At 42.2% G+C, this 13,977-nt stretch overlaps 1 protein-coding gene across 1 annotated transcript; it reads left to right on the forward strand.

Annotated features, from left to right (window-relative positions):
* The first annotated feature begins 837 nt into the window (after positions 1–837).
* On the forward strand, positions 838–10,431 carry LOC125177681 (sodium-dependent dopamine transporter-like). Its single transcript, XM_047879878.1, has 5 exons — positions 838–957; positions 5,603–5,712; positions 6,020–6,110; positions 8,953–9,117; positions 10,170–10,431. Exons 1-5 carry the CDS (start codon positions 838–840, stop codon positions 10,332–10,334), a joined length of 651 nt encoding a protein of 216 aa, XP_047735834.1. The 3' UTR covers positions 10,335–10,431.
* The last annotated feature ends 3,546 nt before the right edge of the window (positions 10,432–13,977 follow it).

The raw sequence follows: 13,977 nt of genomic DNA on the forward strand, positions 1-13,977 counted from the left end.
AATTCTTGGAAAGCGGCTAAATATGGGGTACCGTAGAAAACAATCTCCTAGGATTTTCAAGCTCAAGACGAATATCATTCGATGCGTAAAGACAATATCTATCGATTGGTCGTAGCTTTTTGCGAAATTCTAATTTTTGCGGGCGGGGGGGGGCATTTTTCGTAAATTTTGCATTTCTGTCCCCCCCGCCCCCTTTTTTCAGAACATTTTCAAAACTATTACGAAATTGAAAAAAGCTACGACCATCCTCTAGATCTTTTGTTTGCAAATCGAATGATATATCTCTCAATTCTGTAGCTTCATAACTGTAGGAGGAGATAGTTTCCCAGTGACAATAAGTTTCCCAGTTCAGAAGAGCGCGACAAAGCCCCGAGCACCACGCGGCGCGCTATATAATGGCATTTAAGGTGCAAGGATAACAGGCAAGACGTTACTTGAGCTAGAATTCAGTCACAGATGGAGGGAACGACTGCGTGGGCACCTTCCTGCATGACAGCTACCTGGTAGCTGAAGTGCAGCGTCCACAGACGTTATTCTTATGTGCCCTGACCGCTAATTTTCCCCGTAACATAATGTGAAAGAGCTCCACGACACCTTACCCTTTCACGATCTGTCGTGAACGCATAAATCAACGTACAGAGATGATTTTGGCACCGTTGGATAGGTCAGAATGTCAGCTTTAAGATCATTTACAAGTTCACAACAGTGATCCGCATGGTGCCCGTTCCCTTTGACTCAGGCTCCCATTGATGCGTGTTCTCCTTAATTTTTATTCTTCGCGCGCACCCCACAACACGCGCCCTCGCTATATATCATTGTTCCGTGTAGTTCGGGAACATGGAGAATCTGCTGACGGCGCTGATGGACGAGTTCCCGAAGATGCGGCGCCACAAGCCTTTGGTGGTGATAGGCCTCTGCAGCGCACTGTTCTGCCTCGGCCTCCCCTACTGCACCCCGGTACCATTGATAACCATAATGATCATTATTGATTTATGATGTTAAAGCCAGGAAACGGGCATTCGCTAATGTATTGGACATTTTGATTATTCACTCGCACGATTTTAAATGCATCCAAATGCTCTTGGTCCTTAAAGTTGCGTGAGCAGTGGTAGTTTGTTTATTGTCGTCAGTCAACCTGAACAGTCTGGTTCAGTGTGTCTGTGCTCCTGTGCAGTATGGTTGATCATTTAGGCCCGGTTTGTCAGGAGCTGCCGGGATTTCGGGCTGTCATTATATCTTGCTATCTTTGAATTTGTCAATCTAACGCGAGTTGTACTTTGTGCAATGTCAACTGTCATTCGTGCTGGTCACTTTACTTCTAATGGATGTCATTTTTTGTAAAATAAGCACAATAAACTTATAACTACTATATCTGGCCCAAATATGATTGTGCCAGATATAGTAGCCTATGAAAAAGGCCTAGGTCAAGTGAACCATTGATTCAGCACTTCTCAGACTTTGACCAGTGTGTTTAACCGAGACAAGAGATTCAACGGAATAGCACAGCTGCCTGAAAGTTTTATATAATTTCCTGATGCTTAGACTGGAAATGCTAAACCTTGTCCTGACCCAGACCAGTGATAGGTAAATGATAGTTTCATTAATGGGTGTTGTGACGTGAAGACAGTTGTAATAATGTTGATAGTATTTCTGGAATACTTTTCATAATGTTTGCTATATGGATTTGTGGATATTGTTCTATTGCTGAGTTGATGGTAATGATGTAGGTTATATAAGTATCAATCATAATAATAATACTCTATTCTCATCCATGCACATTAATTACTGAGTAATTACCGACTTTATGTTGTATATTCATTATTTTGCGGCTTCGTATGATGACGTCTACAACAAACAGCCGAGGGTTTTCCTCTGGTCATTGATCGCGCGTATATAAACAAGCATATTCTGCCATCTAAAACTAATTACAGGACTTCATTTACATTGAAACGTTATTATCAGATCCTGCGTATTGATGGTCGTTAGAATACAGACACGACATGAACCAAAAGGGAATAACCACAATATCAAAAGAATATTTAAATACAAATGGTAATTCAGTAGTCATAAGGTGGCACTATTTAATCACAATTATCTGAATTTTATTCTAAAGGTTGACCTAGCTGGCAGCTTACCCCTAGCAGTTCACGTGTCGATGCTGACCATAAAAATGAAGCTAATCTATGACTGGTTACTGTTGCCCGCTGGCACACTCTAAATTAAAAGAATTCACCATTTTTTAATTAGAACGTAAAAGTAATTCTATCGTTAACTGAATTTTTATTTTTCAGAAATTAGATGAGTATTGTTCATGCTTGAAAATTTATGTTTTTTATTTATTATTTTACAATTGAATAATAGTGATATTTGAAGTAAATACTTGAATTTCAGCTAACAAGGTTACGTGAAGCTACTTAAATGATGTTCAACGAGCTTGGGGATTTGATAAAAATAATTATGACGTTCACAAGAAATGATAGTGCGAGTTTAGTCACTACAAAGTACACGCAGCTGGCTATTTCTCGTCTGTGGTTAGTAGGTTGATCTAGATTGAGATAAGCGGTCAATTATTGGCAGATGGAATAACGAATTCAAAATTTTTTAATAGTGTGATACTAGAATAAAACTACCGACGTACGTGCTGTAAAATACAAGGCCCTGAGTCTATGTTATAGACAGGTTGTAATCACCTTGAACAAGTTTACTGTCTGTGAATATACAAGTTGGCTTCAAAAAGTTCGTAAAAATGGACATAGCTAAAAATTATATGAACAGAATAAGATTTCAATTCACCAGAATGATCCTGTATCAACGTTTTAAAACTTGTTCTCACATGGACCCTTAAATGAATGTTACAAACGCGGGGAGCTCTTTTACAAGCAACAGCTGTTCATGCAACATGGCATCTACCGAAATCGAGGCCAGGTCAAACATGAAATTCGTGGTAAAACTTGAGTGAAAGAACATCCAAATCGTAGCTTTTCTAGAATAAGTTTATGGTGACGGTGCCTCACATAAATCAGCAAACTACAAGTGGATCAGTCGTTCCAGAAGCGAAGGAGATGAGACCAATGATGCATGAACCTATCAGAAGCAGGCCACACGCATCAGTTTGTATGGAAAACATTGATGCTCTCAGTGATCTTACTGAAAAATAGGCGAATAACCACCGTATCAGCAGCAGACGCACTCAACACCACCGTGGGTTCCGGGCACACAATTCTGGCGGACAGTTCGGGACCGAGCAAGCTAACCTCTCGATTGGTTCCTAGGCTATTGCGCCCAGATCAGCCGGAATCAAGGACAGATTTTTCTACGGATATTTTAAAGAAATAGGATGAGAACCCTGGACCTTTTCTACCGCGAATTGTGACCGGTGACAAAACAAGGCTCTTCCAGTATGATCCTGAAGACGAAATCCTAACAACATTTAGAGCCGGGGCGACAACTTTGACGTCATTTTTTCAAAAAACTTTGAACGAAAGGATCTTGCCGGCTGACTGGAAAGAAGCTCAAGTGACACCATTGTTCAAAAAAGGTGATAAAAGCTGCCCGGGCAACTATCGCCCTGTCAGTTTGACAAGTGTGGTTTGCAAGGTAATGGAATCTGTTGTGAGGGATCGATTGATCGATCATTTGACTGCTAATAATCTCCTATCAGACTGTCAACATGGCTTTATTGCTGGTAGATCATGCACCACTAACCTCTTGTCTACACTGATTGAATGGACCCGTCTGCTGGACGTAAGGGATCCAGTAGATTCAGTGTACCTTGATTTTGCCAAGCCATTTGACAGTGTCCCACATGAGCGGCTGTTGCGTAAATTGAAGTCTTTGGGAATTGAGAGTAATGTACTCAAATGGATCAGAAATTTTCTAGTAGGGAGATGACAACGTGCCAGTATTAACGGAACCGTATCAGACTGGGCTTCAGTGCGCAGCGGCTTGCACAAGGAAGCGTTCTTTGGCCTGTTTTATTCGTTGAGTTTATAAACGAAGGCACGCCTTATGAAGAAAGGTTCGAATTGAACGTTTATTTGATTCTCTTACATTAGAGTATTAAAATGAAAGATATGCAAATATGAAGTTCATGTGATTGTTTAAATCGTAAAGTGAAGCAATCGAGAACAAATGCTGGCGAATAAAAAAACAAACACGCACGCGAACGGGCACCGATTGCATTTTGGCATATATTTCGTTATACAGGTGCTGACAAGCTCGCCCATGCACCTCTAGGAGGGTTCTGCCCACTGCCTTCCGCTGTGGGCTTGAAGAGTAGCCTCTGGGCAGTTTATCGGCTGGGTAAGCTTGGCCAAGCCCACTCTCACCATACTCTCAGGAGACTATAAAGTCGGCAAGGCGACTCTGATTAGCTCGCTGATTGTGATCGAGTGGCCAAGCCGACCTGGAATAACCTTGCCCCAACTATAGCGAGTCTGTCACAGTCTCTATCATACCTTAATTTTTGTTAGGGAAATCAATCTAATTAGTGACTGCACAAAGGTGGAAGTGGGCCAGCCAAATAAAATCTAAGCGCTCCTGAGGAGAGGTTAATTATGACCTCTGTCTCCAGTGACGCAGGAATATCTTGTTAGTTGTTTTACTCGAGAACAAGAAAACTATTAACGCAGGTTATAATGGAAAGATTTTAAGAAAATCGCCCGAAAAACGCTTAGGGTAGCAGCTTCGGCGTATCACCACGACAGTGCAGCATCACCACGACAATACATACGCGCATGACGCTCGGCAAACAGGAGATGTGTTATACGATTTTCGATGTAAAATCATTCGACATCAACCTCATGGCCCCGACCTCATTCGACTTCATTTTGTTTCCAAACCTAAAATATTCATTGAAAAAATTCCCATTTTCCAGCAGTTGAAGCTGTAGAGAAAGCTGCCATAACATGATTCAAATAGCATGACTCAGATAGACTTGAATGCCCGTATTAGTATTTACAGAAATGTATTAACCTAGTTAGATCATGTGTTGAAAACCAACCTTATGACCTTGACCGTTTTTCAAACTGTTGTTTTGCCAAAAATTTTTTGAAGCCCCCTTGTATGTTCTTGCTGTATATCCAACTTTGAATGTGTTGATGTTGACATATTAAACATAGGCGGTAGGGGTGTTTTAGGTGTTGCTTGGGTCGAAATATATTGTATAAGGTAGTAGACTGTTAGCCCGGGGTTGCCCGGGAAAAATAATCCCTGCAATTTTATGATCTTGAATCCCGTTAGTAAAAATAATCCCGCATATTACATATAAAGCCAGTCCATGTAAAATAAACATCTTTTAAATAAAATTTATAGATGCAATTTATTAATCTAATTTCAATTTCTGAATCGAATTTTTTTGCCTTGTATTGCCTAATGAGAATACTATTCTCCCACTAAGAATAAATTTTCAGTTCCAGGTAATATATCCTGACGCGATAAGTATCATGAATTTCGCGACAAACAGTCCCTATATATTTCCTGTGCCAAGCTACAAACACTTAACACACGAAGAAATTTTAACGAACATATACAAAAGATTTGTGCTGTCGTACGTCGCAAAATGGATTCGAGTTGATATATATGACGTAGGATTCGTTAACAGAAAGGGCACTACGTCTTCTACCTCATCGACGTCTTCAAGTTCGGCATAGGAAGTTTGATGGGATGCTTCTTCACCTGCGTCACCGTCCACTGGGTGTTTGGTGTCAACAAGTGAGTTATTTAGGGGGTGATGAAACAACAAGTGAATTACTACTAGATGACGAATTAGCAAGGGAGTCAACAGTGGGTGTTTAATCAGCAAATTGGTTATGAGACATGATGCGATTGATTTGCGCGCGTTGTGTACATTTTCAACCTCCTTCCCTCATGTTGATGGCAATAGCCAAATCTTGAACGATGAACTGCCAGGATGACCTCACTTTAAAACTATGATAAACTTTTGTAACAGTAAGAATAGTCTGAAAGTGTGACTGCAGCTTGCAATATTACTGTGCTAATGATGCTGTATTGTGATCAGTTTCAGTGACATGATCGACTTCATGCTGGGCTTCCGTCCGTCCGTCCTCATGCGCGTTGTCTGGGCCTGCATCGCTCCCGTCACGCTGCTGGTGGGTGCCAACGATGGTAGTGAGAATAGGTGCAGTGATGGCAGTGCGTATAGTAGCGCTGGCGGTAATGTGAATGTGGGTGCTGCGGTGGTGGGTATAATTATGGTGGCTCTGTGACAGTGGGTATAGAGGTGCTGGTGCTACTGGGAATAGTAGCGGTACTGGTGGTAGTGGATTTGGTGGCGCTGGTAGTACAGGGTGCGCCAGAGAAACTAACTTATTTGAAAGGTCAAAAAAAAAAACAGAAATTCAAGGATTATTTTAAATTTTTATTTATTTGAGAATACAATTTCCTAATTTTTTTCATACAGTCTTGAAAATGGCATCGGATAAATGGCAACCCCCATTGCGCATACACTGATGAAGTCGATTTTTGAAATTCATATCCACTCTTTGCAGCATACCAATCGGTATGTTGGCAATGGCGTCGCGAATGTTGTTCTTGAGGTGTGCTATGGTCCGTGGTCGATCGACGTAAACCAGAGATTTCAAATAACCCCATAAAAAGAAATCGCATGGAGTCAAATCTGGAGAGCGTGGCGGCCATTGGAGATCGCCTCTGAGAGAGATGAGGCGGTCGGGGAAATGTTGTCGCAACAAATTCATTGAGTCTCGTGCTGTGGCTCCATCTTGCTGAAACCTTTTTACCGTCGCTTTTCTCGATTTCGAGTTTCCAATTGCGACAGCTTGTACTCTATCTGTAGGGAAGTTACGGATTCACCTTAACATGAATCCTATGCCCCCCAACAGCATCAGCTTTCTGAAGAGCACCCCATGGTCAACTTTGTCGTAAGCTTTAGCAAAGTCCAGGTATACCACATCCACGCCAGCTCCTTCCTCCAGCTGAGCCACCATGCAGGCGGTGATGGTGCTCCAGTAACTGTGACAAACAGGATCGATTATTATACTCTTCCATATACTGGGCAAGCCTCCTGGCCTCTACCTTCTCAAAAACCTCGATCACATGTGAGAGGTCAAGGTCACAGGTTTATAATTTTGGGGTCTGTCCCTCGGACCTCCTTTGTGGATTGACGTTATCAATCCCACTTTGAGGCCTTCAGAGATAATTCCCTCCATCATCGAGGCTTTCCAAAGCATTGTGAGCGGAGCCTTCAGTACTCTAACACACTTCTTCAACAGCACTGCCGGACTTCCATCGGGTCCTGGTGCTGAAAACGTCGCCAGTTCTTTGATATACTTATTTCCATGTCTTCTGGTCCAAACTCAATGTTCTCCAACCCCCTTCCGCCTGGCAACTCCTGGAGAACTTTAACTTCATTCTCCTGTCTTGAGTAGTAGCAGGGGTTACTGAACACTGATTCAAACTGCGATTCCAATAACTCACACATGCCATGGTCATCTCCGACAAGGACTTCGTTATCCTTCAGCGGGCCCATTGGCGTCTTTATTTTAGCCTTGGACTGAGCGTATTTAAAAAAATACTTGGGGTTCTCTCTGATGCCCGCAACCACTCGCTCTTAAGTAGCTTGTTCTTCCATCCTGTACGAGTCCTGCAGACGGAGTTCGATTTTCTTGTGCAAATCTACTAGCCTCTGTCTCCCTGTTTTTCTCTGGGTATGACGCACACATACCTGTGCTAGTTTCTCACATAGTTTTGTGTAGATTCCCTCTGCATTCATCTCACAAAACTCTTCTCTCCAATCGATTTCGTCAATTTCATTCCAAATTGTCACCCAATCCGTTCTTCGATGGTGGAAATTAAGTCCTGCCAGTCAATCTCGCTGTATAGACCTGGGCTGGATTTCAAATCGAATTGTCGTATCCACCATCACTAAGCGATGGTCAGACAGTGAGGTCTATTCTACCCGAACGTCAATTACCATTCTTTCATTATTAGTAAAGAAGAGATCGAGGGTATTGTGTTCCATTGTCGGCAGCCGTAATTGCTGACTGAACAAGTGTTCCTCTGCAAACTACATTAGTTGGGCTTCTTAACTTCTGTCGCGGTCATCGACCTCTAAGCCGCCAGGCCTTGTCCAACGGATACGTGGGAGGTTCAAGCACCCCCAATTATTAGGCTGAAGGCTGGATCACTCAGTTCAGCTACCCTGGTCTGTATTTTCTTAAGGGTTTTGTTAAAATTTTCCGGTGGGCAAGCTGGCGGTCAATAGACTATGGCTACGCACAGGTCGAGTTTTTTTATGCGGAGTAGCGCGTGTTCAACAAAGCCGACAGAGTTGCCAGATTTTAATCTTAATTCCACAGTGCTTCTTGTGAGGGAGTTCCTTAGGTAGATAATTACTCCACCCTTCTTTCTCCCTTCTTTCCGGTTCGCGCGGTAGTGTTGGAATCCTTCCATTGCAATTTCTGCATCGAGGATATCTTTTCTTAGGTGCGACTCCATTAGTGCAATCATAAAGATCCCACCCTCGTCGGCCATTTCACACGCAGCACGCCAATCTTGTGACGCGCTCTTTGTGGGAAGAGCCCCTCGATGTTGCCCAGCAAAATGCCAGACTTTCCCCTTCTTGGTGCGCTGACCTGCAGCGACACCGCTCTGCCAGGCACCTCTAGCTCAGCAGCTCCTGCATCTGGAGTTGCATTAGTTCCAGCTGTTGCATCTGGTGTTGTATTTGCTTCCTCATTTCTAAAAAAGCACTGAAGGTATCCTCTGGTCCCCCGCGTGCGTCTCTGTCCCAAACGCATGGGCCCACTCACTGGGGTAGCTATATCATCTAGGTCTTCTCCATCTTCTCTCACCAATAACTGCACAGGTATGAGATGTACAGATTACATCAGCTGCCGCAGGTGGCATTAGTGAGCTTAAGTAACTACCATAACCTAACGCAAGGTATAAGATATCTAACTCCACCTACCGCAGGTGGTGTTCGTGGGTTCCTTGCTGCAGTGGCGTTGGCCGCTGTACGCTGGCACCATCCACTACCCCGTGTGGGCCCTGGTGCTGGGCGCCGCCGTCCCCCTCGTCACCCTCGCTCCCATCGTAATCGTCGCCCTTAAGCACGTCATAAAGCTCGTCTGGAACGGAGTAAGCGCTCGAATGAGTTCATCTAAATTTGTTCACACGAATTAACTAATTACTTTCCATTACATAGATGTGTGTTCTTTCTTACCATCACATCGATGTATATTATACGACACCTGGGGACAAATTATTATTGCCATTGAGATGTATCAGCATCTTCTCATTTACATGAATGCCTTCAAACATATCGGGAGGTTAAATCAGTATCAATGTCAGTTAATTAGAAACGAATACTCGGCTAATCCTTTTGACTGTCAGGCCGACGTGCTCTAACGACAGTGAGTGTTACAATTCTACATGTGGCAGGCGGCAGCTGCCATCTGGTCATCTTCCGTTAGAACATCCTGTCCATAATAAACATGACGCTTCCGCTCCAAGGAGAAGTATTGTTGAGAGGTGTCTCGTGAAGTGTCATCTCAGCGTTCGAGGTGTTAGAGGGCATACTTTGGTAATAAAAACCGTCTGGTCTATAATACTGATTAATTCCCACCTCAGCATGTAAGCTGATACATCACTGACTGTTTTACTGGAATGAGATCATACCTGGAATAGTTTTGATGGAATGAGGACATGGCTGGAATACCTTTAATGGAATGAGGTCATGACTGAAATGGCTTTAAAGAAATGAGGTCATGACTGGAATAACTTTACTGGAATGAGGTTATGACTGGTGTAATGAAATGAGGTCATGACTGGAATAGCTTTAATGGAATAAGGTCATGACTGGAATGTCTTTAATGGAATGAGGTTATGATGGGAATAGCTTTGATGGAATGAGGTCATGACTGGAATAGCTTTGATGAAATAAGGTAATTATTGGTATGGCTTCACTGGAATGGGAACAGAATTTGAATCCCAAGCGACAGGGAGAGAGGGAAAACTGGAACGGGTTGGGAAACCTCAGCATAAACTGAACAATCCGATGCGGTTTTTAGTGATTACATCTAGTTTGAATTTTTATGTCAATAAATCAACTATTTCAGTTCTAGCTTTTCTTCCACAGTACACAAATGCCTACCTCCACTCATCCCCACGGTCTTGTATTTCTCCTCCAGAGGGGACGCGACATCCTAAAGCACCATCACCAATGGGGTCCAGGTTGTCCCGAGGCCCGTCAACGACTCAACGAAGCCGTGCGACTCACTCGAGAGGCGCAGAGACTCAACACCCGCGTCACAAAGGGCTCCGTCAACATAGCCTTCGACAGCACCGATCTGTAGTGTAGCTTGACGAACCTTCGTCGGTGACAAATCACTCTCTATTGCAAGCCTTGGTTGATGTTGTTGTTTTTTGTTGTGTCAATGCTCATTTGCGCGCGGCTCAGGTGGGAATCACAGGTCGACGAAAGAGGAAGAAATACGTGCAGGCAGGAAGAGCGGCCAAAAAAGCCGTCGCCTCCTCGGGACTGTCCAACAGATGAGGTGCTGACGGTCGTGGCAAAGAGGTGTTAGATGCCAGGAAACTGCAGTGGCCCAAACAAAACTGGGCCAGCATTGAGCGGTGGGTCAGGAAAGCGGAGCTCCATAAGAGACGGCGGGTGGCAGCTGAGTAGCTAGAACTATGTGTTTCTCAGCGGATTCAATCAGAATCTCAGCAGAGAGTCAGTTTAGCTTCCACAAATGAGCCTGCATAATAGGGGCCACGAAGAGACCAAATCTGGGAAGGATAGTAGCTTTGACGGATCTGTCTCCAGACGGAGCAGAAATTATGGGAAATGAGGCATAAGGACCGAAGGCAGCTGGCAAGGCATTGTGCACATGCTAGGTCCAAATGGGAGAACAGGGGAAGAACGGCTGTCATTTTGTGACATTCGGTTGCTTTCAATAAGGCCGAGTTTTTATTCATCTGTATAGGCTTGCCGCAGAGGTGCGGAAGGCGCCGAGGTACCAGATGTGACCTGAATAGTTTAGGATTAGGCCTGTTATAGTTCTTAAGGTGGCAATGATCGTCCTTTTTGAAACCCAGTTCGTGCCGGCCAGGCTTCTCGGATACGCAAAATACCGGTCGCCTCTTATACAGTAATCTTGACATATGTAAAGGATATGTGTGAGTTTTGTCCAGGTTAATGTAGTTATTATGAGTGTCCGGCACTGACCGACATCCTCAGCTGTTCATTGATTGTGTATGTCACCTTCAGTGACATCACTCTTGCGGTTCTTTGCTGTGCCTTCAGCACCGATAGTCGCAGTCACTACCCAGCCGCTCTTGCAACGCGTTTGCTGGCTGGAGCTAAAGCCTTGCTAACCCCGCTTTGTCACGCGTTCCGTAATATAAATATAGTAATCTCCTAAAGTAAACTCAGTCTTTCAGTCTTCTTGACTGTCTAAGACCACTTCAATGAACTCTGACCCGATGAACTAATACCTCAATTTGCAGTCGTAATAGACGAGCTGTGGCATGAGCATAACGGAAGGGTGAGATCAGCACCGCCAGACCGCAGCATCGACTCTAAGGAAATGCACGAAAACGTTGAGGTTAAGGTTGTCAGATAAGTCAGAGATACAGTGATTGAGGAGCACAGTGTATATTATTGACAACATCGGGAACTCTAGAGTGAACTGACCTGAAGGAAAATCAGGATCTGAGGTAGATTAAGGGCGCCGGCCTGTCAAACGAAGGTAATTCTCGTTGGCAGGCCTTTAGGTACGAATGTCATGTGTAACGGTTAGTGCATTCATGTAGATATTGAATAATAATAATATGATAAAAGCAAGACTGGGCGTTCCTGTCTACGCCCAGTTGAGGCATGTAATTCCGCATTGCCACTAGAACATGACTGAATTATATCGTGGTATAACGGACATCAAGTCTAAAAAAACACAATTTTTGACGAGCCCCTTGGGTGTGTCTAGAAAAGATACGAGTCTCCAAAATTAAAAACAAAACACGGGCTTCATACACGACAAATTTCTGCAGTCAGCTGCTGACCTGTGCTTCCCAGCTTCAAATTATAATAAAGAGTTAACGAAAAATCTTTTCTCAAAATTGTTTTTTATAATTTATTGTATTGGAAATACTGCATTTATAGGGAACGTTTAATATTCATGCGTCATTATTTTTAAGCTATTTTTCGAATGTTTATTTTTCATTATATTTTCAAATTTACCCTTCATGATTTCTGCGGCATCAATCAATCTGTTCAAGTATACGTATGCCTGTCAGACTAATGAGTCTGACTAACTTCGACTGTCAGACTAATGAGTATCATGTTCCAATATATTAATATCTTCCACGTATAAGATTTCCTTTTTATCACCGAACATCATAAAATATTTAATGAATAATTCAATAATTAAATAATAAAATTAACGGGTAATTAATTTTATACTTGGCTCACTGTAAGACCTTGCCCTACCAGTTATTGTTTATTGACTCATTTATGATTCGTCCCTAATTTATTGGTGTTGTAATTTTTTAGTTTTTTACACACAATGTATTGGTGTAGTTTTTTACACGGCTACGTTGCCTGAAGCTTACTTGAAGCAAAAAATCAATGCCAAAAATTTTTGGTGGGAAAATTTCTCTAATTAAAAAATAATTTAAATATTTCTTCTTCTCCCTTCAAACTTTTACCGAATTTCTAGGTAGTGAAAATGCTGCCTCTTTATAATTTCGGTATGCCTTGTTGGTGAAAGAACTCGTGACTTTAAAAGAGAATTTGCAACATTGGTACTCGATAAGCACTAACGATGTGACATCGGCTTAATCCTTACTACCAAGTTCCTTCGCTAATCAGATTAATGTAGTAAATTACTATTTTCCCTATGGTTTCACCTTTGCATAGCCCAAGAATGGCTGCACTTATTCAAACTCAAAATTGACTACAGAGCATATACGTATGTTTTTACTGTCCAAGGCGTTTCATGAAGCGGTAAAGTTGACAATACAAAAAGCAGTCAATAAAATCGGAGTGACGGTCGAATCAAAGCTTATTTTTCTTATTTTGAAAGCTGAAGTTTAAAAATAATAGATCTTTGTATAGGGAAAATGTAAGGCAAAAGCTCCGACGCACTCAGTTCTTTATGTTACTTTCTTTGTCGTCATCGGCTACGTCGAGGATAAGGCACTTGGATACGATGATACTAATATGTACTGTCGTGCACTTGAAAGGTTACTTCATCATATTCAGGACATGAGTGTGCGGTGTGACTTCACAATTAGGTAAAAGTATGATGCAACATAATTCTAACAGCAGTGATTAGATCGACCTTCAATAATCCCGATCGACATAGTCATAAAGGTTTCGATGAGGAAGTACGTCCGCTGTTTTTTGCTATGTAGTATTAGTATTTTAATTTACTTCGATCGTGTCCACTTGCCTGGTGGGTTAGCTGAAGAATCTTCTAATTTATTTCCTGGATATACCTTCGTTCTATACCTTGACAATCCTTCATTGGCGCGCCACAGCTCTTCGCATGCAACCCCGCTTCGCGGAATGTTCTATATAATACATTATATATTAAGTAAGTTGATATTGAACTGCTGCCTACGCTTTGTGCAAAAAGTTATGATAGAAAGAACAATACATTTATCATCTGGACATTAGTTTTAACATACATTTATTTCATCATCAGTATGTATAAATTTTATTTTATTCCGTTTAGCACAGTGATTTTTTTGCGCAATTATGCTTTGACATTATTGTTGTTCTATTGTGTAGTCGTTTGGTAACCCCGGTTTAGTTTTTCATTTGGACATTTAAAAAATTTTCTCTTAGAATATTTAGGATTTGTTAAACGAGTTTATTGATAATTGCACATTTTATAATGTCATAGTTTAACACGCAGAAAAATCAGTTCAACGGGAATATGCTAAAGTTTAAAACAAATTAATAAATTATACAGCGATGATATTCTCACGCTT

Source organism: Hyalella azteca, unplaced genomic scaffold (genome assembly GCF_000764305.2).
Source record: "Hyalella azteca isolate HAZT.00-mixed unplaced genomic scaffold, Hazt_2.0.2 contig422, whole genome shotgun sequence".
NCBI lineage: Eukaryota > Metazoa > Arthropoda > Malacostraca > Amphipoda > Hyalellidae > Hyalella > Hyalella azteca.